The sequence below is a fragment of the Triticum aestivum genome, chromosome 1B, assembly GCF_018294505.1.
Source record: "Triticum aestivum cultivar Chinese Spring chromosome 1B, IWGSC CS RefSeq v2.1, whole genome shotgun sequence".
NCBI classification, from domain to species: domain Eukaryota; kingdom Viridiplantae; phylum Streptophyta; class Magnoliopsida; order Poales; family Poaceae; genus Triticum; species Triticum aestivum.
The window spans coordinates 675,683,534-675,710,677 of NC_057795.1; the positions used below are offsets into that span (position 1 = coordinate 675,683,534).

Sequence of the window (27,144 nt, forward strand, 5' to 3'; positions counted from 1 at the left end):
ATGCAGCCACTTTATTAATTGTTCACATAAGACATCACAAAGTAATACAACAATAAGACTAAAGCCACCGTCTAGGCAACATCTGTCGCTATTCCTATCCAAATGATGAAAGGATGTTGATAGTCTGGGCCTAATACCAAACAGACCTTGCAGCCAAACCTAACATCTAAGACCAGAGGTCCCATCCAGGACGCCTGCCGGGAATGGGGCACCCACCGGTCCGGCGCACTCCTCAACCAGGACGCCTGCCGGGTATGAGGCCGCCGCAACCACCTGCCACCAATCCATCTTTAGAGCTGTACTGCCGCATCTACCTTGCACGGTCTAGCTGTCGTCGACGCCACCATGACGTCAGACAACTTCCTCCTCCTGCGCGAGTCCATCTCCGCGCATCGGACGCCGAGTCTCCACTGCGCCATGCTGCCGAGACCCATCGTCGATGATACTGCTGATGCCACACCGCTCCACCTACATGCCATCTCGCGTCGACTCCGAACTACCAGCAACTCCACCACCCCGAGCAGTCCTCGGCCGACGCCTTCAGGAAGGAACACGACGCCAAAGTGCCATCATCGCCCAAACAGAAGAACAGAGGCTTTCGCCTGCGCTCATGGCAGAGGTGGGGGCATAGGATCCACACCGAAGCCTCCAAGAAGGGAATCGGTGCCGAGGGCGTCGACTTTGGTGCGGCCGCCACGCCGGCCTGGAGTTTCCCCAGGATCCATGCCCACCCGCCAGATCCGTCTAGCCAGCATCGGGTAGGTATTGGAACTAGCATGAACCGGAGCAGATCGAGTCGGAGATGACGCTACCGGGATTCACAGCTGGCCGCTGCCTGCCAGATTCCCACCGCCGCGCACGTCAGGGCCGACTCTGAGCGATGCCGACCTCACGCACACACCCCTGGCCACCCCCAACCATGCCGGTGAGTGGGGGCAACCTCGGCGCGCGCCCACCGCCCCTCAGGGCCGCCAGGCCGGCGCCCGAGCCCACACCATCTGGAGGGGAACCGATCTGAGGTGGGGGCCCCAGATCTGCCGCCGCCAGCCGCCATGGCTGGCCCCACGCTGCCCCCGCAGCCGTGGAGGCACAACCGTCGTCGGAATCCGATCGGGCCGCCGCCCCATCACGCCCACTCCGCCTCCACGCCGGGCGACCAGGTTCGCCATCACGTCTCGGCCAGAGGATCCCCTCGCGAGGAGAGGAGGAAGGTCCGCCATCCGCTCGCCGGCCTCCTCCAGCGGCGGCGGAGAATGCGGCTAGGGCGCCCGAGCCGCCCCCCTGGAGGCGACGCGAGCGTTGTTCTCCTAGATCAGCTCTCACTCACAGCATGCATGTAAGGAGATATATGATGTATAAGTTGGCTAGTAAGTGAACTAAACGCTCTTATATTTCTTTACGGAGGGAGTAGTATTTTCTCGAGTTTCCTCTTGTTTGACACTTGTAGTTTCTTCGATCATTTCTTGCTTGCATCTAATGCCCTTTCTTGCTCTGGTAGGTGGTGGGATACTAAACTCATGTTTGTTCTCACCAAATGACCAACAGTGCAAGCATGAGAGCTTATTTCTTTCCTTTTTCTTTTCAGGAAAATAAGCAGAGCTTCATAAAGGTAGAGAGATTCATGGGCTATGCCCCTGAAATTCATTTCAGGCCTGCTGGCTTGGTTGGGCCAGATGACCTCCATCAGGCTTGGCCCACTACCCAACAACGCACGGTCTCTCCCGGTCCAGCAGTGGACCGCGGCCGGGCCGTCCAGGACGGCGAGCACCGACAAGCGCCGCCATCCTCCCTCCTAGGTCGCCGTCAAGGGTGGCCGCGGACTTCGCGATGGGCGGCGCGGCGGCAAAGAGCGGAGGTGCTGCGCCGCGGGAGGCTCATGCGGCCCTACGCGGGCACCGCCGACGCCTTCGTCGGCGTGCTCCGGGAGCCAGGCCAACGTCATCCGCTACTTCCCCCCACCCAGGTCCGCCCTTCTTAGCGTCCGCCGCCCTCGATCTTCCCCACATCGCTTCCATCATTCCTCACTCATTGCCAAGATTTGGAATCTATATCAGTGAATCCCTCCTTGCTATTTGCTGCAATGTGATTGATGCCAGGCATGGCCAAAAAGCCAACATTTAGCGCCAGATTTAAGCAAGCAATGCACATTATTTCCATGGCCTATGTGATTGGGCGCTGTCCTTCTAGCGGGTCTCCCATTTTTGCCTCACGGCAGAATATAGAACCTCTCTCTTTTACAAGGCCAAGTTCTAATTTTAAGTTCTCGCATCAGAAAAAAAAATTGGCATATGATGAGTAATCCGGTTGGTTAGGCATCAACACAATCTGAAAGATTATAAACAGAAATTTCACTATCAGCGTGAGTATGTTTTTGATCCATATAGTTTGATACGCTACAGGTCTACAGTTCAAAGGCATTGAGTTTCTGAAAAACGAATAGACCGTGACACAAGAAAAGGAGTAGATGTGGAGTTGCTTTACTGAATCATTCTTCTTTCTACTGTATGTCACATTTAGCAAATTTAATGAGCAATAGATATCCTTTTTGAATATCAAACTTGTGTTACTCTTTTTTTACTTTGTCATATTTATCTCCGTTCTGACTCCTGAGCTCCGGTCTGTTTTACGCAACCTCTACTGGTGTCACTTTTAGTTCATAAGCTTATTCGAGCCCATAATTATCCTTTTGTATGCAGTACATGCTAACTGTGCTGTCTATTGCCCCGTAGTTCTGTTACTTGTGTTGATCCCTGGGACTCAAATCAATTCTTGTTTTTGTTGTGTCATGATTTAGAAACGGTATTGAAACAGATTGACATGTGTCAGTTATGGGCTTTTAAGTACCATCGGACTGGGCTCTAAGGTAGATGTTGTAGTATAGAAACAGTTCATGTTTACCAACAGCCTGGGTTGTGACCACAGGACTCCCCGGCTGTTTACAAGCACGGAATGGGACATCTCCTTCTTTAGATTGTGGACCTGACGGAAAAGGCTTTATTCCGTCTGAGATGAGCTACTGAACACGAAAGATGGAACAGAATCAACGACGCCGACCAGATTTATCATCCACCTCTCTCTCTTTAGTCTTTAATTAGTTATGCAGCTGAGAAAGCAGTCACTTATGCCTTTAGTCTTTATTCTTTAATTAGTGGATGGAAAGAGTATTGTGTTCTGATGAAAGAGGACAGCTAGCTCCTCATGTCCAAGCATGGAATCGGGCACCTCTGTCTTTAACTTGTGGACCTGATGGAAAATGCATGATTCCCTGGTGAAAGAAGGCTACCTGCCACCACAAAAGAAGTTCTCTCTGAGGTGGATGAAGCTCTGTTACCTGATGCCGCTGTGTTGAACACGAAAGACGGAAAAGAGGCAAGGCATCGAGCAAAGGTGACCTAATGCACAAGGCTATCAGCTTTGCAGCGCACCCGATGCTATCCAAAATGTCTGGCTTGCTCAACGAATAGATGCTTCCTCTGGATATGGTTTTCTTCCATCTTCTCTCCCTCTTTATAAACCATCTGCAGATTAGCGGGTCACCTGCGCTGCCTTCCACCCATACTAGTATACAAGAAGGGAACAAACTCTAGAGCCCTTGAGAGAACAAACAATGGCGGACTTCGCGCTTGGCTTGACCAAGACGGCGGTGGAGGGGACGCTGAGCAGGGTCCAGTTGGCGATCGATGAAGAGAACAAGCTGAGGGTGACGGCGAAGCAAGACCTGCGGTACATCACAGGCGAGTTCCAGATGATGCAGTCCTTCCTCAAGGTTGCCAACAAGGAGCGTGCCAATAATGAAGTGGTGAAGACCTGGGTGAGGCAGCTCCGAGACCTTGCCTTCGATGTCGAAGACTGTGTTGAGTTTGTTGTCCACCTGGACAACAACTCGGCCTTGATCTGGTTGTGGCGCCTGGTCCCGTCCTGCATGGCACCACCTCGGACTCGGGACCTCGACAGGGCGGTTGCTGAGTTAAAGCAACTGAAGGCGAGGGTTGAGGAGGTAAGCCAGAGGAACACACGCTACAACCTCATCAGCGACTCCGGTTCCCATGCCAAGACCGCCACACCGACCGAGCAGCTGGCTGCCCTGGCCACCACCAACCCATCAGCATTCCACATGCTAACTGAGGTCTGGGAGGCTGCTGGGAGGCGACGCGGCATGAGCGACCTACAGAAGTTGATCCTAGGTGAAGGCAGTGACCTTCAAATGATCTCTGTATGGGAAAGTACGGCAGCTGATCTTGGGACAACGTCCATTTTCAGCATGCTGTATAGTGACCCAGATATTTGCCGAGCATTCAGAAGACGTGCATGGGTGAAGTTGATGCATCCTTTTAAACCTGACGAGTTCCTCAAGAGTTTGCTGACTCAGTTCTACGTGAGATCTCACCAAGAAAACATAGATGTAGATCATCTCACGAAGGCTGAGCTCATGCAACAAGTGAAGGTGCACAAGTATCTCATCATTCTTGAAGAAGTATCCGGTGTGGCGGACTGGGATGCTATCCGAGAGTACCTGCCGGACAATGAGAATGGCAGCCGAATCATCGTGTCCACAAAGCAATTAAGGAATGCACTCTTGTGCACAGGGGGTGGGGAGTACCAAGTTTCAGAGCTTAGGAGGTTCTCTGATGATCAATCTCTTTGTGCCTTCTCCAAGAAGGTAATTAACCCAGAACAACGTCTTCTACTTCCAAACTATACTTCATTCCAAAATACTTGAAGCTTTTGACTTTTAAAGGACTCCAATGTGTAATTTGACCTTTAGTTTTTATACAAATATGTAATAAATTATTACAAAAAGTAATAAATCTGATAGCACTGTTTTCATCTAATCAATCACAGCAATTACATACTTTCTAGAACAGAAATAATAGTCACATAAAATAGTTGACAAAGATAAACAAAATTTATACCATGCTTTGTGAAGTGCTAAGTATATTAGAACAGATGGGGTACTAGACTAATCATAGGTTTGTGGTCTATTTCTTACTCAGTATCTCCATTAAGGACGTTGTAAAGTTAGGTTCTCAAAAGGAATACCAAACAATGGATGCAAATTATATCTCACTTAATTGACCATTGTTAGTTGGCTGTAGACATAATAGCTAGTACTCCTATATTGTTTCCAGCATTTATACAATACATGTCGTTTTAGGTTCTGGCACATTGTTCCATGCAGAGATATTCTATTTTTTATATAAATACATTGTTAAAAAATACTACCTATGTACCTTAATATAAGATGTTTTTGCAGTTCAATTCGAACTGCAAAAACATCTTATATTAAGGTACAGATGGTAGTATATATAATTGTGATACTATGAATCTACTTTTGATGGCAAATATATGGTAGCATTTCCATTGAATCAACCTAAATATCTTGTTATGTATATGAATGGTCAGACTACAGAGGTTCACCTGCTCCTTGTAGGAAATCTTCTTTCCAAAGGGATGGATTATTAATATCTATGATTTATTCTTTGTCCATCAGTTTCCAAAGCATCCAGAGTTCTAATATCTGGATGTCAAAATGGTTAAAATACATATGTAACAAATACATGTGGTTTATTCTTTAAAAATGATGCATTCTAATTGGCTTGGACTTCGTACTCACGACGAACTAACAGCACATTGTATTTGGATTTAAGTGGTTGATTTCCATTATATTAAATGTACTATATTGAATCCGAAAGAAATATGGGCTATATTAGTAGATTATTGCAAATTTGATTTACTTGTAATTATCTATATGTATCTGATGTTTATTTGGCTGTCGTTTTTATCATCTTATGGTGTTGTATGAAATGTGGGACATCTTACATAATTTTCTAGAAAACAATCAAAACACTTGCACTAGTAGGAAATAGGATTTCTTACCACCATTCAGTTTTTACAATAAAATCCAATGTACTTTTCCTAAAGAAACAAGAAGCTAGACTAGGTTTAAATAATGGACTCGATATATAATCAAATTGAATTTTGTCACGTACTAATTCCTAGTCAAACCCAGGTAGTGCACCCTGACACAGGTACTGAATAGTAGTAAAACAGAATCCATGGAGACTAACTGCTGCAATACGGGGTATCTAGTTTCAGAATTTGGTAGGATAAGTTAATCCTAGTAAAAATAGGTAGAATATGTTAACTACATTATTAACAAAACTGTAATGATCCTGTAAGAACCCCCTCACCCACCCACTCACACACCAAGAAAGCCCCAACCCTGAACAAAGAAAAGCGTGTACTTTGTGAAAGGGGGAAAAGGAGCACTTCAAGTAGAAGCTTAAAGTTGAATGCACAGGTGGATTAATGGGAATTTGAAGCTTAAAGTCCTGCCCTTCTAGTTTAACAATTATGGCCCTTACTTGCAGGCAGGGCGTCACAGTGGTATGCATGATCTTATTTGGCAAATAAGGTGTCGTGGTGTGATTTCAGTATGGGGGATTAGCGATGCCAAATCATCACTCATCAATAAAGTGTACACCAGCATAGTGTATAAGAGTAAACAATTCGATGGAGTTGAATTTCAACGACACAGCTGGGTCGACGTGCCCGCTCCTTTCAATTTGGAGGTCTTCTCTCGGTGCTTACTTGTAAGTTTCCGCTCAGAAGATCTTCAAGCCGAAGAAATTGCAATGATTGGTATGATGGAAGAGCCAGGCCTAACTCAAGAGTGTTGCAAGTTTCTGCATGAAGATGATTGCCTCGTTGTTATTAATGATCTGCAGTCTACACATGACTGGGACTTAATAAAAACTGCTTTCTTATCCGAGCCTATTAAAGGATGTATTCTTATCATTACAAATGAATCAAGTGTTGCCACACATTGCGTAGAGGAGGAAGATGGGGTTCTCAACATCGAAGATTTGAAAGCCCACACTATGCTTCGCCCCTTGATAAAGGTATGCATGCTTCCAAACCTCAACCTAAATTGAGCCCAATTCTCTTCGTCATCGACCATCTCATTGATGGGCAACAATCATATTGATGGAGGTCGATCGGACCACCGGAGGGTCTTCCTAGCAGCATGTCAAACTCTTGCACCTATCGTTTTAACTATTATGTATCTTTACTTGTAGGATTGCCAAAACTATGGAATTAGAGGAAAGGAGGCTACTCACAGGGGTCGCCTTTTCTCCGTCAGATTGGGGGAGACACGTGAATGGTTCACAAAATTTGGAGACATGTATCAGGAAGAAGTGTGTGACCTTTGGTTTCGTTTAGACAATCCTGGTGTGATCTCGTTGTGGGGACCTGCTGGTGCTGGGTTATCAACTCTTGTTAGAATCTTGTACTATAGTCTAATGCTTAGGTCTGATGCTTCTTGGGAGTGGGAATATCAAGAGAGGCCGGTACCGGTTATCTTTCAACAGAAAATTAAAAGGTTTAGCTGGGTTGATGTGCCCCATCCTTTCAACTTGACAGACTTCTCTTGGCGCTTGTTATTGGATTTTCATTCAGATGATCTTCAAGCCAAGAAAATTGCAGCACTTGGTATAATGGAAGGCCAAGACCCAATTCAACAGTGTTCTAAGATTCTGAGTGATGACGAATGTGTCGTCGTTATTGATGGTCTACGGTCCACCGATGATTGGGATTTGATAAAAGCTGCCGTATTACCTGACCCAATTACCAGCCATATTATTGTCATTGCAAATGCTGCAAGTGTTGCCACACATTGCTTAGATAAGGGAGATCGAGTGATCAAGATAAATTGTCTAGAAGCTGACATGGCCCTTGGTCCCCCGATAAAGGTGTGTTAACTTCCTATAATAGAGCTAATTCTCTACTGTGCCAATAATCTATGGATTAATTTCCTTGACACATCTTTATATTTAGAAGAACTTCCATTTTATGGTGCAAATGGAGTATGGGGCTTTAATCTCTAAATTTAGTGCCTAAACTTTAATTTCTAAACCTGCTCATTTAGATCGTATATATGCTTGATGATCACTTATTACCGAAAAAGGCTTTCGCCCCGCTTTATAGATAAAGCCCAACCTCCAAACATAGTTCGACCACAACACACACACACGCACAAGTCTGACCATGGCAAGAAGTCATAGGGTTAATGCTGAGGGCACAACTCAACAAGCCCTGAAAAGCAGAAAAGGCACGCACAAATAGGGTGCTGCACAGCATCTAGTCTGGCTCCGGAGGTGGCGGGGGGAGCGGGGGCGCCAAGCTGAAGGCCATCGATCGAAGGTCGGCGATGAGGTTGTTGATGACGTCCCGGTCCTGGGGGCGGCTAAGCGGCCGCCAGAGCTGCAAGTAACCACACATTTTGAAAATGGCGTCAGTAGCACGTCGAAGAGGGACCTTCTGAATGACAAGCTTATTGCGGACGGTCCAAAGCGTCCAGGCGAGGACCCCAACGCAGAGCCATCTGAGATGGCGGTAGCGCGGGGGGGGGGGGAGGGGGGAGCATGATTTCAGCAAGCAGGTCAGGGAAGTTGGTGTTACACCACTGACCCCAACTGTCTCGCGGAAGCAGGACCAGAGGAACTGGGCCGTAGGACACGCGAAGAAGATGTGGTTAGCATCCTCCACCGTGTCGCACAAGGGGCACATCCCGTTCCCAGGTCCATTACGCTTACGGACCTCCACGCCAGTTGGGAGGCGGCCGCGAATCCACTGCCATAAGAAGATCCGGATCTTCAAGGGCAGGCAGATATCCCAGATCAAACTAAAGGGTTCGGGGGCCGTCGAGGGGGCGATGGCCGCGTAGAGGGATTTGGTGGAAAAGCAGCCAGAAGGCTCCAGCCGCCAAGACGTTATATCCGGGGAGCCAACTCCATCCATAGGGAGGAGGGCGATGTCCTGCATAAGGGTGTCCCAGGCAGCCACTTCTGGAGGGCCGAAGGGGCGTCGGAAGGCGAGGCGCCCTAAGTCAATAAGGGCCGCCTCGACAGAGATACGAGGGTCAACTGCAATTGTGAAGAGCGCAGGGAATCGTGCGGCCAAGGGGGAGTCCCCAAGCCATCGGTCAAGCCAGAACAGGGTCGATCTCCTTATGGAGGGTCTCATGGAGGCTATAGAAGCTCATGAGGAACCATAGAAGGCTAGCGAGCGAAGAGTTGATTAGGATCACCCGAGCAGCCTTTGACAGCCAACGCCCTTTCCAGGGTTCAACACGATATTGCATACGGGTCACCGTGGGGCGGAGGTCCGCCACGGTGAGGCGCGAGTCACTGATGGGGATCCCCAAGTATGTCGTGGGGAAAGAACCCAACCTACAATTAAGGCGGTCCGCTATGGACTGTGCTTCCTCAGGGGGGAACCCGAGCACCATCACTTCGCTCTTATCGAAGTTAATGGTTAGGCCCGACATCTGTTGGAAGCACAGGAGGAGGAACTTGAGGTTAGCGATGTCATGGGCGGAGCCCTCCACCATAATAATGGTATCGTCCGCATATTGGAGGAGGGAGACCCCTCCCCCTCCGACGAGGTGAGGGACGATGCCATGAATATGGCCATCATCTTTGGCCTTATCAAGGATGGACGCCAGAGCATCTACCACCATGTTGAACAAAAAGGGGGAGAAAGGATCCCCCTGACGAACCCCACAGAGGGTGGGGAAGTAGGGCCCAATGTCCCCGTTGATGTTCACAGCAGTCCGTCCGCAGGAGACAAGTTGCATGACCCTAGTCACCCAACGGTCGTCGAAGCCCTTGCGAAGCAACACTTCCCGCAAGAAGGGCCAGTGAACCGTGTCGTAGGCCTTAAGAAAGTCAAGCTTCAGAAACACCGCCCGATGGTGTCTCTGCCGGACCTCATGAAGGACTTCGTGGAATACCAGAACCCCATAAAGAATAAATCGGCCTTGAATGAAGGCGGATTGATTCGGGTGGGTAATGGCATCCGCGAGCAGGGTCACCCTATTGGCGTACCCTTTGGCCAAGATCCGGAAAATCACATTGATCACAGTGATTGGCCGAAATTGGCAGATGTCGGAGGCACCCGGGACCTTGGGGATGAGGGTCACGATGCCATAGTTAAGGCGCCCAAGATCCATAGTGCCCGAGAAGAATTCCTCAAACAGTGCCATGACCTCTGGCTTGATGATCTGCCAGAACGTCTTAAAAAACGTTACTGGCAGGCCATCCGGCCCCGGGGCCGAGGCGGGGTTCATCCCTTTAATAGCCTGGAAAACCTCATCCTCGGCGAAGGGGGCCACTAAAGCGGCGTTGGCCGCATCAGAGACCAATTGTGCACCCGACCAAATGTCGAGGGCGAGACTAGCCCCACCCCGAGGGGTGGGGGTAAATAGGGCCTTGTAAAATCCATCCACATGGGAGCGGATGGCCGCGGGGCGGACGAGAGGGGTCTCTCCATCCCAGAGGCAGTGGATGGAGTTGCGGCGTCGGCGGCCGTTCGCCACCGCCTGAAAATATGCGGTGTTGGCATCTCCCCGGAGTACCCACAGCTGGGTACCACGCAGATGCCAGTAGGCCTCTTCATCAGTGTAGATGGTTGAAAGCTAGTCTTCAAGGTCATATCGCAACATCCACTCATCTGGGGAGATTCCAGATGTGTCGGCACGGGCATCCAGAGCTTGAATCGCCAGCAGAAGGGCCTTTTTCCGCTCTCGGAGATCCCGGCCAAGGTTTGCACCCCCACCCTTTCATGAATTGGCGGGCAAGCTTGGCACAAAAGTGCCACGAGTCAACAGCCGACATGGTGCGATGCGGGGAAGAACGGGCAGAGATCCAGTGGGCAGCCACAGCCTCCCGGAAGCTGGCCTGGTTGAGCCAGAAGAGCTCAAACCGGAAGTGTGGCGGGGAGGGGGGGCGCTCGTCGGCGGTGGAGAGGAGGAGGGGGACATGGTCAGAGCCGATCCTGGTAATCGCACGAAGCGAGGCTAGGGGGCAGCGTAATTCCCATTCCAGGGAAACTAGGACGCGATCCAGAACAGATCGCGTCGGGTCAGTCTGACGGTTTGTCCAAGTGAACCGGGCACCCGTCCGGTCCAGTTCACGGAGACCCAGCTCCGCGATCCAGTCATTGAATAACTGCATCCGGGGGAGGTTAATCCGGTCGTTATTCTTCTCATCCGGGGATCGGATGAGGTTAATGTCTCCGCCCACAACGACTGGGAGGAGAGAGTTGGAGATCTTCAAATGAAGCTCCTCCAAGAAGACCGGGGAGCGGCGATGATCGGCCGGACCATACACAATCACGACCTGCCATTTGAAGTTGAGGGCCCTCTCGAAGATCTCCATACTCACGAAGAATTCCCCCCGATCCATGCCCCCAACCTCAAAGGTGGCATCCTTCACGCCTAACAGGATGCCGCCAGAATGACCAGTGGTCCCACTAGAAGGGAGCCAATGCCAGGCGAAGAGGTGGGGACTAAGACACTCTAGCTCCTGGAGGGAGAATTCAGTTCGCATGGTTTCCTGGATGGCAATGATGTCAATGTGTTCGTCTCGCATGTACTCGATGAGTTGGCGGCAGCGACCATCATGGCCGAAGCCGCGGATGTTCCAGAAAAGGGCCCGCATCTAAACCCCCATAGGGGGGCTGCTTGACCCCAAGACACGGGAGGCGCTTTGAGCGCGGAGAGCGGCAGTGCGAGAACGAGTGCGGCCACGTATCACACCATCAGCCACCTGAGGGCCCAAGCCCACGGGTGCAGCGGTCGAATCCACGGAGGGCCAGAGAAAACGTGCCCGAGTTTCAGCCAGCTTGCCGTCTAAGATCTCGCGAGCCCTAATGGCCGCAATATGTTCTAAGGGGGGTCCAACCTCCCCCCTGAAAACTATGGCCGAGTCAGTGGCCACCTTGGCGAGGTGGCCAAGAGGGACGGCCTCAAGTGCGGAAAAGGAGCAACAGGAAGAACTGGGAGGGACGGAATCCACACCTGACTCGAGGTTCCGGACCGCAGCCCGGCGCTCCGCACGCTCAGCGATGGATGGACCCGGGGTGTCCGCCGGGCGGGTCGCATCGAGGCGGGCGCTACGGCGGGACGCCGTCACCGGCCTCAATGTGGAGCGGGGCCGTCGGACGTAAGCGACCGTCGGAGGAGGGTGAGCGGCGGTCGGGGAGGTCACGACCACAACCACCGTCGCGGCCTGAGAGGTGGGAGGAGCGAGAAGAGTGCCGGAGGCCACCGGCGGAGGGAGCGGGGCGACGGGCACCGGGGTGTCGCCATCCGCAGCGTCTGCAGGTGGGGAGAGCGGAGCCGGAGCGCCGGCGGGGGGGGGGGGGGGGGTCCCCACCACCACCCATGAGGACCGGGGAGGTCGACCTAGGGGTGGCCGGGGGGTTCGGGGCCGCCGGCGAGGAGAGCAGGGCGGAGACGACGGAGGGGGAGCGCAGCGACGACGGCGGCATGACGAGCAGGCCCACGCTGGAGATGTCACTGGCCGACTCAGACGGAGGCGAAGTAGGCGCGGCTGGAGCAGAGGCCAGGCGGAGCGCCGCCTCGAGGTTAGTGGCCGACACACGGGTGCGACCAGCCCCGGATCCGCCCCGGCCCGGAGGTGGGTTGGCGGGCTCACGGGATGGGGAGCGAGAGCGCTCGGACAGGTCCTCGTCATCATCGGGATCCTCGAGGCATGGATGGCGGGACCGGCGGCGGTGAGCGCCGTCGTCGGCAGCAGGCCCGCCCCCCAAGTGGCTGTCGTCGGAGAAGCGGGGGCGGCCGATGTGGTTCGGAGGCTCGGGGCAGATCTTGAGGTCGTAGCCGTCGTCGTTGAAGAAGACCCGAATCGTGGCATGGAGCTTGGAGGAGTCTAGGCATTTCACCTTGACCCGGACCTCCTCCTCCTTGCGGAGAGAAAGCTCGTCGACCACCACCACCTTGCCCAGGAGCTTGGACGCGAAAAAAAATATGACAGAAAAAAATAGGAGGAGAAAAAAAATATGACAGAAAAAAAATAGGAGAGTAAAAAAAACCCGAGAGAAGCAAAAGTAACTTTCGAAGCGATGAGGATCCAAGCCGTGTCGAGGACCACCACGGCCTTGGGATCCCACTTCGGCTCGGAGATGTTCACCACAATCCCGTTGAGGGCCAAGGTGATGTTGTCGCTGCGGGTACTGAAGCCCATGCTCAGAGTGTCGGGGAAGATCACCGTGAAGGAGTTGGCCGTGGAGGCGATCACCTGCCAATCCCACTTGCATCTGCATAAGTGGTTGAGCTCGGCCTCAATCAGCTCTGGGGTGGCGACGGCCTCGCCAACGATGGTGACGAGAGCCAGGAGCGAGGGGGAGGGAGGAGGCAGCTCCGGGACCTCGATGTGGAAGAAGCCCATGTCCTCGATGCCGTGCCCGTACATCATGAGCTCGTCCGTCACCGGACGGTCCGGACAAAGAATCGCGGAGTGTCCGGAGTCCTTGCGGAGATAGCACATCGGCGGGTTGGGGCACGCCACCTGGAAGTGTCCGGTCAGACCGCAGTTGAAGCACGGCGGACCGTCAGAGGCGGAAGCGGAGCCCGGAGGTGGAGCGACCGCGCCGGCAGCGGGAGTGGCGGCCGGGGGCGGGGAGGGCCCTTCTTCTTATTCTTCTTTGCACCCTGGCGCCCCTGGTTCCCGTTGCCCCCATTGGACGGAGGGAACGAGGCTTGGGCGCGGGGGGGGGGGGGGCTGGTAGCGGTTGGGGTTGGCGTTGGTGGGCGGGTTGGCGGTGCCGGAGGAGAGAGGCAGCGGCCAGGGCGACGGGGACCGGTCCCGACGGCGCGGCGGGGAAGGAGACCGCCGCCGGGAGGAATGCCGCGACCCCCCGACCGGAGAACGGCCCCGATCCCGCGAGTCGGCCCGGGGAGGCGAGCGGCGCTCCAGGGACCGGGAGCGGCGATCGTCCCAGCCAGGGGACCGGCGGGCGGGGCGGGGGGGGGGGGGGGGGAGCGGCGGCCGGTGCGCGCGGCGGGAGTCGAGCTCCGCGCGGAGGTCCTCCTCTCTCCGAAGCGCATCCGGCTTGTTTTTCCCGTATTCAAACTAGAAATCGAAACAGTGGACTATTTTTCAAACTAGAAATCGAAACAGTGGACTATTTTTCCCGTAATGTTTGTCTAAAATTCCTACAGATGATGGTTTCCAAATATTTCAGCCTATTTTGACTGTGTAGCGAATAAATATTTTTGAGTTTGAAATACAGCAATTTGAATTTCAGACGAAATTTCTTGAGTTATTTTGCCAATCAATCATGCACTCTTTAGTTGACCTGGATTAGATATATGACAAGGTCTCGAATTCAGGTTACAGTTAATGTTCTCGTTTGTAAAGGACTCACCATACCCGTTAGTTGAAAATAAAGTTTTATTTTTCCATAAAATTTTTGTACGAAACACACAAACTGTTTTATTGTGCTAGTGTTACTTTCACTTCTGTTGTATGTCCATTTAAGCAAATACTTTGTACGCCGGTTCATGAATTCGTTTTGATCCCCTGTCATTTTAGCTTAAATTTATGTGCACGGCACATCTATTATGGAGAATTATTACATGATGGAGACCCCCCCCCCCCCCCCCCCCCGCGTGCCCCCCTCGTCGCCCTCCCCGAGCAAGGCGACCGGGGCGGTTCCCCACCCATCCCCCTCCCCGCGAGTCCCCGCCCACCTTCCCCCTCGCCGCTGCCGCCGGTGGGCGCGGCCGGGCGTTGCCCGCGCGGCGCCCCGCAGTCCGGCGGTGGCGGCCCTCCTTCTTCCCCCGTCGCTGAACCCCGGCTCGGGCGTGCGGTCCTGGCGGTGGAGCCCTTCGGTCGGCGGCGTTCCGGCGCGGATCTGGACGGCTGCGGTGCGGAGGCGTTGCCCCTTGGCGGCGGTGACGGCCATGGCTTGCGGCGGCCGGCGGCGCCCGGCTGGCCCAGATCTAGGCCCTACGGGCCCGATCTGGGTCGGGGCGGGCCTGCTGTGGGTGGCCGCAGTGGGCTGTTCTCCAGTGGTTTCCGGTGAGCTCCTCGCGACAGGGACGGCGGCTGCTGTGCCGCGACTGCTGCAGCACGGCGGCAGAGCTTCACGGGCCCACGCTGGGCCTGGCCGGACAGGGGGTCTGGTGTGCCTCTGCTGCTATGCCCGGTCTGCTGCCGCCTAGCCGGTGGAGGTTGTTCCCTTCCTCGTGGCTGCGGTGCTGCCGGGCCTTGTCTTCGGGTGTCTCGTTTGGATCCGGCCGGCCTCGCTTCGTTGGCCGTGGTGAGACGACGGCGGTGTCATCGTGACTGTTGGCGCATGTTGGTGGGCGGCGGGTGTGGTGGAGCCGAAGGTTGGTCCTGGGTGGTGGGCGCGAGAGGTCGGGAGAAATCCATGTCGGGTCTTGCCGGCACCAACGTTGTGACGCCTGCGGGCGCCGCCATCCTTCCTGAAGGGCGTCGGGTGACCCTCTCCCCCCTCTACCCTCCGTGTACCGGGAGAAATCCTAGGATTCGTCCGGGCAGCAGCGTCGTCATCGTCGCATTCCTTCTTCTTGAAGGTGGTGCTTGGTACACGGCAACTCGCTGGCTTTGGAGCGTGGTGGTTATCTTCGGTGGGCGCAGCGATCGCGGTGTGCCGTAGCTTTCGTTGATCCGGCGTTGTTGGCATTTCTTCTCTTATTTTCTCTTGTTATTTCTTTTGGGCGTGCTTGTGCTGTTTGCACCAGCGTGGATCGGATTGTTGTATTGGTGGTTGCTATATCAATATAGCGGGGCGTGAGCCTATTTCGGTAATTATTACATACTGGGGGTTTTCAAGGACTTCCAGATGGGCAAAATTATCAAGAAGGCTAGGTGATCTTTTCTTATTCAGATAATAGAGAGAAAACTTTTGCCTGACTCCAGCCACGCGATCTTATGTTCGTATGAAAAAAGTGGAAAACAGCTAAAAGAATTTATCAGTTGAACCAAGAAGAAAAATAAATTTTGTATGCATCTATTTGGTCTATGTGTAGCTTGAACAGCTACAAATAAAATGTCTATCTATTTGTTCTGATTGAAAATGTATTACAAGTAATTTATACACATACTAAACCACAACCGGCGGGCATGGCTTGTGCTAATTTAACAGTTCTGCATCTGACTTGCAGGGTTGTGTTTCTCGCGTATTCTCCAACAGGAGTGCAGAGGCACGTCGCTTGATCAACACATTTAGACTTCTTGGGCGTCAGAATGAAACAGCATCTCGCCTTCGCAGAAGTTTAGATTCCTCAGGTCCTAGCATGACCTCATTATGGGGAATTGCTGGTATTGGGAAATCTGCCGTGACCAGAAGTGTGTACTGCCACCTGATGCTTGGGATGGACCAATGTTGCAAGTTTGGCAGCCTACACGAGTTCCCTAATCATGGAACAGAATTTACAATGTGCAGTTGGGCAGACGTGCGTCATCCATTTAATTTGACCGACTTGGCTTGGCATTTGCTCTTGGATTTTCATTCAGATGATCTTCAAGCTAAGGAAAAGGCAGCAATTGGTATCACTGAAGGGCAAGATCCGGTTCAAGAGTGTCGTAGAATTCTGTGTGAGTACAGAAGTCTCGTTGTTATCGATGGCTTACGGTCTAGAGAGGATTGGGACTTGATAAAAGCCGCCTTCGTACCCGATTCTACGAATGCAAGTATCATTGTAATTACAAATGAAGCAAGCGTCGCTACACATTGTGTAGATACGAAAGATCGAGCGGTCAATGTCAAAGGTCTTGAAGCTGACATGGCGCTCATTCTCTTCAAACAGGTGTGTGTGCTCTCAACCATTTATTTGTTAATCTTTATTCAATCAAGGTATACAAAGTTTAAAATCCCATACTGGGATCAGCATACCGCAATGCGAATAGGGGGGCAGCATCATTGAAAAAACACTCATGCTTTTGAGATTATTGTGTATATTTAAAACATCAACAATGAAAATGATTTAATTTAACATGGTCCCTCGTACCTACTCTTTTTACATGAGAGGTAAGAGTATATAATAGATCTGAACCATTGATCTTATTAATTAGTGATCGATTAAGTTTTATCTTTTTATCTCACATGTAAAAAGAGGAGATAAGCGGGAGCATGCTAAAATTTGCCATGAAAAGAAGAAAATCTTGTTGACCTAGCGAAGGAATGATGTTGTAGTGGACCTGTAGAGGCAGAGCAGCTCGTAGCGGACCAGTATAGTGGCCACACTGCAGTCCACAGAGCACAACAGTGGGAAAGTAACTGGTATACTCCGCTACCGCGACAGCGTGAGTAGGACTTTTGCTTCTTGTTCACACACTAGTACTATGCAGTCTATAGTCGGTTCATTTGTCATATAAAAGGATTTGTAATCTCTCCTTTATAATCAAGCCATTCCTCGAGAGAAAACTTTCAGCTTCAAATCTTAGTACTACTTGTGCAAGTGTACCTGTGTGTGAGTGAATATACTCAGCTTTGGGCACCCCTAGCACTCATAGAATATGACCCCTACCACAAACAGGGCACCCCTACCACTCATAGTGTAGGACCCCTAGCACTCACAAAACAGGCCCTAACACTCCAAATCAGGACTCCTACCACTCGTAAGGTAGAACCCCTAGCACCTATAGTACACACCTTCCATAGTAGTTTGAGATTCGTTCAAGTGGTCATGTCAGGTGACACAAAGAAGCCCTCCGCCTCGGGTGGCTCCAAGACGCTGCTAGAGACGCAACTGCGGACCACGAGCGGGCGGCTCCAAGTCACCGCCTCCACAGGGGGAGCGCCATCGCTCGGTGAGTTGAGGCTGCAGTTTGGTACGGCGTGGCCACCGCAGTGACATCGTGGTAAGGGAGATTGTGCGCGAGATCATTGGAGGTTGTAGCGGCACGAATATCTCCTTCCCGATGCTCACTCGCTCGAACTACAACGAGTGGGCGCTGATCATGGAGTGCAAACTATAGGCGGCAAACTTATGGTTCCCCATGGAGGACGACACCGTCTCCAGGAGGGAGGACATGCAAATGGTGGCTGCGCTGATCAGCTCTACCCCGGAGGAGATAAATGGCATGCTCGCGGCGAAGACGAGCGCCAAGGAGGCATGGGCGTCCATCAGGACCGAGCGCCTCAGCAATTACCGCATGCACGAGGCGAGCGTGCAGAGGCTGCGGGTGTACTTTGAGAACATCGTCTTCAAGGATGGAGAGCGTGTCGATGACTTCTTTATGTGGATCGACAACCTCGTGACACAACTCCGCTTGCTCGGTGACACCACCGACGATGAGAGAATTGTGTAGAAGTTCCTGCAAATTGTCCCCTATCGCTTTGCTTAGGTAGCAACTGCCATCGATACTCTGCTTGACCTATGCACGCTCTCCATCGAGGAGCTCACGGTCTGGTTGAGAGTGGCCGAGAACCACCTCAATGGTTGTCGCGAGAATTCTGGTGACAGACGACTCCTTCACACATAAAGAGAGTGGGAGTGAAGAAGCAGCAGGGTGGCGGCGGTGGCGCCTCAGGAAGCCAGGGCAACCCCGGTAGAGGCGGAGGCCGGGCTCAACGTGCCGGTGAAAGCCAGGGTAGCCCCAACAACAAGGCAGGCTAGCACGCGGTCCTGGCAACAATGACCACCAGGACAAGTGCCGGTACTGCGGCATAAAGGGCCACTGGGTCCGCGATTGCCGCAAGAGGATAACTGACGAGGCTATCGCGGCCGCGGTGAACTTCGTCCAATTTGATGTAGACGGTGGGCCAAAAAGGATGTTGGCTTGCGCCCAAACAGTGCAGGAGGGCACAACGCCTCCCACGAGCACAATCTCAGCAATTGTCGAGTCCGTGCATGCGACACGTAGGCCGTCAGCAGACTCCGTGCATGCGACACGGAGGCCGTCAGCAGACTCCATCCCTATAGTGTTGGGAGCTTACCCGACACCGTCATTCTCGGGGCCTATTGACTGGGAGGCGATGAAGGCACATGCGTGGGAAAGCCACGCCCCGACAACCAAGTCCCCAGCGACGCTGGTTCTTGTCTCGGCAACCATGGCCCATACAACGTCAGGTCCTGCAAAGTCCGTGCAAGAGTGCACGACGACTCAGGTCACGCCTCGACCATGATGTTGATGATCATCAAGTCTGTGCAGGAGTGCACAATGACTCGGGTCGGCCATACCTTGACAACCAAGTGTCAGGGTCCACCACGTTGGTAGGAGATGGCTCCCTGAAAACGGAGGTGTGTGTGGCTACATCGTCCTCAACGAGGAGAGAGCTGTGACCACACCCGTGCTTGTTGGAGACAAGCGCTGCGAGGTTTGGTTCCTCGATACCGGCGCCATGAACCACATGACTGTTATGGTCGACGTGTTTGCGGAGCTGGACCGCTCGATCACTAGGAAGGTGCGGTTCACGGACGGCTCGGTGGACGACATCCACAGGCATGGGACCATCATCTTCGCCAACAAATGGGGTGACCATAGGGCGTCCATGGATGTCTTCTTCATCAAGGCACTCAAGAGTAGCGTCGTGAGCATCGGCCAGCTCGATGAGAGGTGGTACGACATCACCATCCACCGCAGAGTGCTCTCCGTGCAAGACGAGCGCGGGCGGTTGCTCATCGAGGAAACCAAGGATCGAATCTCCTATACAAGTTCTTCATTCGCCCCGTGCATCTTGTGTGCCTCGCCGTGGGCCATGTTTCCGACGCTAGGCGTTGGCATGCTTAGCTCGGACACCAGCACTTTGATAGACTGCAAAAGATGGCTCGTGGCGGTCTTGTGCGTGGGCTGCCGCACATCATGCACATCGACGAACTGTGTGATGCATGTCTTGTCGGGAAGCGCCGGCGTCTGCCTTTCCCAAGAAGGCAAGGTACCGGGCAAAGAGCCCCTAGAATTGGGCCACGGGGACCTTTGTGGCCGATCACCCAGCAAAGCCAGGCGGGTGTCGCTACATCCTGTTGCTCATCGATGAGTACAACAGGTTCATGTGGACGATACTTCCTCGCCTCCAAGGACGAGGCGGAGCAAGCCATCATAAAGCACCAAGCTGCTGCAGAGCTGGAGTACGGCCACAAGCTGCGAGTGTTGTGTATGGTTCGTGGCGGCGAGTTCACATCGACCAGCTTCAACAAATACTGGGATGACAAAGGGGTACAACGACATCTCACGGCACGTACTCCTGCAGCAGAATGACATTGTCGAGCGAAGGAATCAGACTGTGCTCTGGATGGCGCGCTGCATTTTCAAGGTAAAGCAGGTGCCCAGCACGTACTAGGAGGAGGCCATGCTCATGTCCATCTTCATCCTCAACCGCTCCTTCAGGAGGCTTGGTACGGGAGGAAGCCGGATGTCTGCTTCCTCTGCACTTTCGGATGTGTTGGGCACGTTAAGACAAGACGCCCACAACTGAAGAAGCTTGATGACAGGAGCACTTCAATAGTGTTCATGGGCTAGGAGACAAGGTCCAATTAAGGCGTGCAATATGCATGACCCCATCGTGAAGTGTGTGTACCGTCTTCCGGGATGTTGTCTTTGACTAGGACACACACTGGTGCTGGGAGGCACCCGGGGAGACTGCAGCAAGCAGCTCCTTCACCGTTGAGTTCAGTACCCGGTGTACTTCGGCTCCCCGGGAAGGAGTGTCCGGGGAAGTGCAGCTCAACAACACAGAAAAGAGCTCGTCCGCGACCGTGCCGCCCCCGCGGGCGGCCGGCCGCGCCTCCCCTCCTCCCCAGCGCCCGTCCCCCTCTCTCTTCCTCCTTCCTGCCGCCGTCGCCGGCGCCCGCCTCGGGCCTAGCCCGGGCGACGTTGGTGGCGGCGGCCCCCGGCCCTTCCCCGTCTAGGGTTCCTCCGGCGCGGGACGGAGCGGCTCCGGGCGGTATCTTCAGGCGGCGGCGGTCCTGCGCGGCGGCGGGGGCGAGCTCTGGGCGGCGGCACGGGCTGGCGGTGTCCGCCCGGCCCAGATCTGGGCCCTTCAGGCTCCATCTGGGTCGGGGCGGGCCGGCGACTCGCGTGGCGTCGGCGTGGCCTTCAGGAGGCGGTGGTGAGCAGCGATGCTCGGCAGGGTGCTAGCGGCGTCGAGGCCAGCTTGCTGCAGCGTGGCCGGCGGGGCTTTGCGGGCCCGTTTCGGACCTGGCCGGGCCGGGGGTGGCCTGGTATGCCCCGCTGCCGTGTCCGGACGGCTACCGCGACGGTGCCGGAGGCGCGGGCCTCCTGCACGACGGCGGTGGAGGTGGTTCCCTCCCGCTCGGCCTTAATGCTGCTGCTCCCGTCGCTCGGATCTTCTCTCCGGTCTTCTTGGCCTCGTGGTGGTGTTCGCAGCGAGACGGTGTTGGTGGCGGCGCAACCGTGATGGTGCATAGTTGGGCGGTGGTTTGGCTGGTCGGCTCCGATTGGCTGGTGGGGTTTGGCGTGCGGGAGAAATCCTTGCCGGTTCGTCCGGCTCCGATGCGGTGACACCGGCGGGTGCCACTATCCCTTCTTGGAGGGTGTTGGGAGTGGCTATCCCCCACCTCCCTCCGCGTACTGGGGGAAACCCTAGGACTTGTCCGGGCAGCAGCGTCGTCGGCGTCGCATCCCTTCTTGGAGGTGCTGCTTAGTTCGCGGTAGACCGGAGCCTCGGGCTGTGGTGGTTTGTTTCTGGAGGGCGCAGCGGTCGCGGGTCTTCTGCACTTTGTCGAACTGCCGCTGTTGGCATTTCTTCTTCTTCTTTCTCTTTGGGCTTGTTGTGCTGCTCGCCCCAGCATTGTGTACTATGGTGGTTTGCTTTGGAATACAAAGCGGGGGAAACCCTTTTTCGGTAAGTGCAATGCCAGGCAGTGACACCGGGAACTGCAACCCCGGGAGTTGGGAGCCGGGAAGTGTTTTATTGGGAACGGAGACCCCGAGAATGTTGTCCCGGGGTACAACAACTCAAGGTGGATCCCGGGAAATCTGTGTCCCCGCGAACAACAAGGTCAGACATGTTCGACGCAACGTCAATGTTGCCGCTCCACATAGGTACTGCCTTATCGGGGATCTTCTCGAGGAGACCGCGGGACAACCATACCTTTTCGAGAACGAGGATGATAGCGACGATGATGGCGTTCTGGCATCTGATGGCCAACGAGGTGCCGACCTTGTTCGTGGACGTTAAGCAAGAAGATTGTTGGCGCTGAGAGATGTTGGATGAGCTGTTGTCAATCAACAACAACTCCACTTGGACATTCACCATGCTGCCTGCAGGGCATCGAGTTATCGGGCTCAACTGGGTGTTCAAGGTGAAGAAGGACGAGCACGACGCCATTGTCAAGCATAAGGCACACCTCATCGCAAAAGGTTACGCGCATCGCGTAGGAGTGAACTTCAAGGAAGTCTTCGCACATGTGGCCAGGCTCGAGTCTGTTCGACTGATCCTTGCCATGTCGGCACATCGAGGCTGGGTGGTACCCCACTTGGACGTCAAGTCGGCGTTCCTTAACGGTGATCTCGAGGAGGACGTCTACATCTCCCAGCCACCTGGCTTCATTGCTGAAGGACACGAGCAGGGCGTGTAAAGGCTACACAAGGCCTTGTGCGGTCTCCGGCAAGCCCGTAGGGCGTGGAACGCCAAGCTGGATGTGAGCCTTGCATCACTTGGGTTCTCCCATAGCGCTTCTGAGCATGGCATGTACCCGCGTGGCACCGCGAACATACTGCTCAGCGTCGGCATCTACGTCGACGACATGGTCATCGCCGAGGCAGAGCCCGACGAGGTCCAATGCTTCAAAGGAGAGATGCAACGTCTCTTCAGCATGAGCGACCTCGGGTTGCTCCAATACTACCTCGGGTTGGAGGTAAACCAGGAGCGTGGTGCATGATGGTCACACAGGTGACCTACCCCACCAAGATGCTGGAGCGAGCTAGCATGTCTGAATGCCACACCATGCAAGCTCTGATGGAGGCACGACTCAAGCTTAGCAAGGAGAGGCCCGAGAAGCCGGTGGATGCAATGTTCTACCGCAGCATAATTGGGAGCCTCAAGTATCTCGTGCATACCCGATCGGACATTTCGTTCACTGTCGGCTTCCTGAGCAGGTTCATGGAAGCCCCGAGAAGCTATCATCTTGCTGTCGTCAAACACCTGCTCTGGTACATCTCAGGCACGATCATGCACGAATGCGTGTATCAACATGGCGATGGCGAGAACCTGGTCGGCTACAGCATCTCCGCCCATGCTGGTGACCTGGACTCTAGAAAGAGCACCTCTGGCATACTTTCCTTCTTCGGAAGGAGTCCGGTCAGCTGGCAATCAATGAGGCAGAAGGTTGTCGCAACTTCTTCGTGTGAGGCAGAGTAATTGCGACAGCTACAAAGCATGTCAGGGAATCTGGTTGGCTCGCCTTCTCAGCGAGATGCTAAATCCAGACATTGCCCATGCGCTCATGTTCGTCGACAACAAGGAGTGCATTATCAAATCAATCCTTAGGAATTTTTCATAAGGATCCCATTCCTGTGAATCAAATGACCTATGTAGGAAAAAATCCTAAAAATCCAAGTCCTCCAAATATTCTATCAATTCCATGCAATCAAACCACTCCTGAATCTAGAACCCTGACCAGCAGATGCTCCAACAATTCCAGTTGTCTTAACACTACTAGCTAATATGCCAATAGACTCAAGTCCCAGCCGGCATATAACACCACTTAAAACCATAGTGCACAACATTAGTGTTGCCTATTTGATAGTAAATCTGGAATTTTATTTTTTTGATATTGAGGAAAACAAGGTTCAGTCATGTCAAGCATGGAAAACAAATGCAATATTTGATTTTATTTTTCAAAGTTTAATTTCAAATTTATTACTTATTTGGTAGGCAAATCTGTATTTTTTATGTTGATACTGAATAACTTATGATAACTACTATTGTCCAAATAGAGATTTTACACTATTTAGAAGCTAATTTATTTCTGGATTTTAGATAATAAAGGATGGGATGGAATTGACTCCTGACGACATGGAGCTCTCCAAAGTTACCGTAGGCAGATGTGGTGGGATTCCTAAAGTTATTGCTACTATAGGCCAACTCTTCACCAAAGAGAATGCCGCTAGAAGGCACTGGCCTATATCAGCCACAGATTTGTTGAAGGGCATAAATGCTGACTTTATGCACAAGTTGGAGACCGATCAAGAATTTCACAGTTTAAGGGATCTATTCTCTTGGATGCAGTCCTACTTTGATGGTTGCTCAGATTCCCTCAAGCCATGTATTTTCTATCTGTCAATCTTCCCTCCAGAGCAGAAGCTAAGGCAGAGGCATTTGTTGAGGCGGTGGATTGCTGAGGGTTATTGCAGGGACACATATAATGCTACTGCAGAGGAGAATGGGAAGAGATTGTTCATGGAACTCGTTAGTTTGAGCATAATCCAACGATGTCAGAAGACAATGAAGTGCCTATACCAAGTCAATGGTTTCTTTCATGAATACATCATTTCACGGCGAATGGAAGACAACCTCGTCTTTGCACTTGAGGGGAATTGCAGCCCGAACTCGCAACATGCAGGTCAACACCTCACCATAAGGGAGGACTGGGACAGGGACATCACAGTGTTTAAGACCATGGACTTCTCACGTCTACGGTCCTTGACTGTGTTTGGGAAGTGGATGTCATTCTTTCTCTCCTCTGACATGAGTCTACTTCGGGTGTTAGATATGGCGGACACATCAGGTATACTAGATGCTGACCTTGAGCAGATCGTGAAGGTGCTACCTCGTCTTAAGTTTCTCTCTCTGCGAGGATGCAAAGATATAAGCCATCTACCAGAATCATTCGGTGGCCTGAGGCAGCTGCAAACTTTGGATGTCAGAGACACCTCGATAGTCAAGCTACCATTGTGTGTCATCAAGCTACAGAAGTTGCAATACATTCGTGCTGGCACCATCATATCATCGGATGAAGATGATTACTCTGTTGCAAGTATACCAACGACAAATGTCGACCGAGCATCAACGCCACCAGAGGGCAGTGATGGCGTGGTCACAACACTACCGGAAACTACAGAGGAGGTTCAGATATCAACACCACCTGAAGGTAGTGATGACGTGGTCACAACTCTACCGGAAACTAAAGAGGAGATTCAGACATCAACACTACCAGAAACGACAACAGAGGTTCAGACATCAATATCACCTAAGGGCAGTGATGACATGGTCACAGCACTACCGGAAACAACAGATGTTCAGACATCAACACGGTTGTCATGGAGCTGCCGGCCATGTAGTTTGGTGTCTAGCTGGTTATCCAAGTTGCGTAGACGCCGACTTGATAATGATGGTGTTGAGGTTCCTGCAGGGATTGGGAGCATGACGGCCTTGCATACTATTGGTGTTGTCAATGTCAATATTCCTAATGGAAAGGCAATCCTAAAGGAGCTTAAGAAGGTTACACAACTGCGCAAGCTCAGTGTGTCTGGCATAAACAGGCAAAACATACAAGAATTGTGTAATTTCATCTCCGGCCACAAGCATCTGGAGTCCTTGTCAGTGCGACTCGATAAGGATAAGGATAAGGAGGGGTTATTTGCTTGTTTTGGTGACATGATTTCCCAGCCGCCCAAGACCCTAAAGAGCCTCAAGCTATACGGGCATGTAAACAAACTGCCGACTTGGATCAAGCAACTTGATAATCTCAAGAAGTTGGATCTTGAGTTGACTATACTATTGCCAGTGGACATTGACTTCCTTGGTGGATTGCCAGATACATATTGCTTACGTTGCCTTTGTGTCAAGCCGATTCAAGATGGTGAACTCCATTTTAGCACCCTGGGAGATGCTATCTTTTGGAGATTACGGGTCTTAGAGATCAATTGCACCTCCAAGTTGCTGGTAACTTTTGTAGAGCGGGTGATTTGGGAAACTGAGGTGCTGAAGATTCACTGCTCTGGTGGGGCGTCCATGCAGATTTCTGGACTAGAGCATCTACTTAGTCTCAAAGAAGTGTGGCTGAAGGGTTCCTACAGCTACGAACTGAAGCAAGATTTGCAGCAGCAACTTTCCGAGCATAAAAACAAACCTATCTTGAAGCTAGTGCAGCGACGCTCGTCCTGATAAGCTCTCTCTATTCATGTGTTATTTCTGTACTTGTAAAGTTGTAAGTTGTAACAAGTCCTGTAGGGTAGGGAGGAGTACAGTTCTGCATTGCGCATCGACGTTGCACTCTGTATACGAACTTCTGGCAAAGAAACTGCCTTTGTTGTGTATTTATTTCATTGTCGTTCTGTAACATATATAGTGGAGTTCTATTAGTACCTATTTTTGTGGTTGGATAAATTGATTCGTGAGCGGAAGACCAGAAAAATCGAAGCAAAGATCGATTTAGTTGGGTATTCATGTGATGTGCGGAGGTGAACAGACTCAAAGTGCGAACTGCCTCTGAAGAAAAAGAATTTCAGTGAGCTTGCATGTTTATCTGGCGATTCTCTTCTTGCTTCAGTGAACTCGCTTGCTTGTGTTTATGTGATGGTAGGGAGATCCTGGAGCGAGATTGACCCAATTTTATCATGGCACCATGGCATTGGCATTTCTAGGTTCCTCGTAGATTAACCTGATGATGATTTATCACATGTCTGGGGCTTATTTACACTAACGGTCCATAACCAAAAAAAATGTGTAGGTAGATACCATGTACTGTACTATTGATCCACTAACAAGTCGAAGGAACTCTAGCAATGAATACAACTTGAATCAGCTCAACATTGCGCCATACTTTCACGGTGAAGCCACATCTCCTCCTTGTTCCGACTGACAGGTGATGTGAACTGGAGACATCGCCCAACATTCCAAATGCGCAACAAACTGTTCTACACATAGCATGCCACTGGGCAAGGGAGAAAACAAATGGCCGATAAAGTTGGTTAGCAGCAGATACTTTGCGCCACCGAAAATGGCGCCGTGTTTGGGAAGTGGATGCCATTCTTCCTCTCTTCCAACATGAGTCTACTTCGGGTGTTAGATATGGCGGAAACATCAGGTATACTAGATGGTGACCTTGAGCAAATTGTGAAGGTGCTACCTCGTCTTAAGTTCCTTTCTCTACGAGGATGCAAAGAGATAAGCCGTCTACCAGAATCATATGGTGGCCTGAGGCAGCTGCAAACTTTGGATGTCAGAGACACCTCAATAGTCATTATACCATTGTGTATCATTAAGCTACAGAAGTTGCACTACGTTCGTGCCGGCACCATCATATCATTTGATGAAGGCGATGAATCTGTTTCAAGTATACCAACACCAAATGTATGACATCAACGCCACTGAAGGGCTGTGATGACATGGTCACAG

General features: G+C 52.2%; 1 protein-coding gene across 3 annotated transcripts; it reads left to right on the forward strand.

Moving 5' to 3' along the window:
- Positions 1–1,701: 1,701 nt before the first annotated feature.
- On the forward strand, positions 1,702–26,088 carry LOC123148038 (disease resistance protein PIK6-NP). 3 transcript variants are annotated; one of them, XM_044567397.1, is made up of 5 exons: positions 1,702–4,660; positions 6,372–6,902; positions 7,080–7,754; positions 16,001–16,645; positions 23,785–26,088. In XM_044567397.1, exons 1-5 carry the CDS (start codon positions 3,608–3,610, stop codon positions 25,909–25,911), a joined length of 5,031 nt encoding a protein of 1,676 aa, XP_044423332.1. In that variant the 5' UTR covers positions 1,702–3,607; the 3' UTR covers positions 25,912–26,088. The 3 variants fall into 3 exon arrangements, with proteins under 3 accessions (XP_044423332.1, XP_044423342.1, XP_044423339.1); XM_044567407.1 differs by having other exon boundaries at positions 1,702–1,963; XM_044567404.1 differs by lacking the exon at positions 7,080–7,754.
- The last annotated feature ends 1,056 nt before the right edge of the window (positions 26,089–27,144 follow it).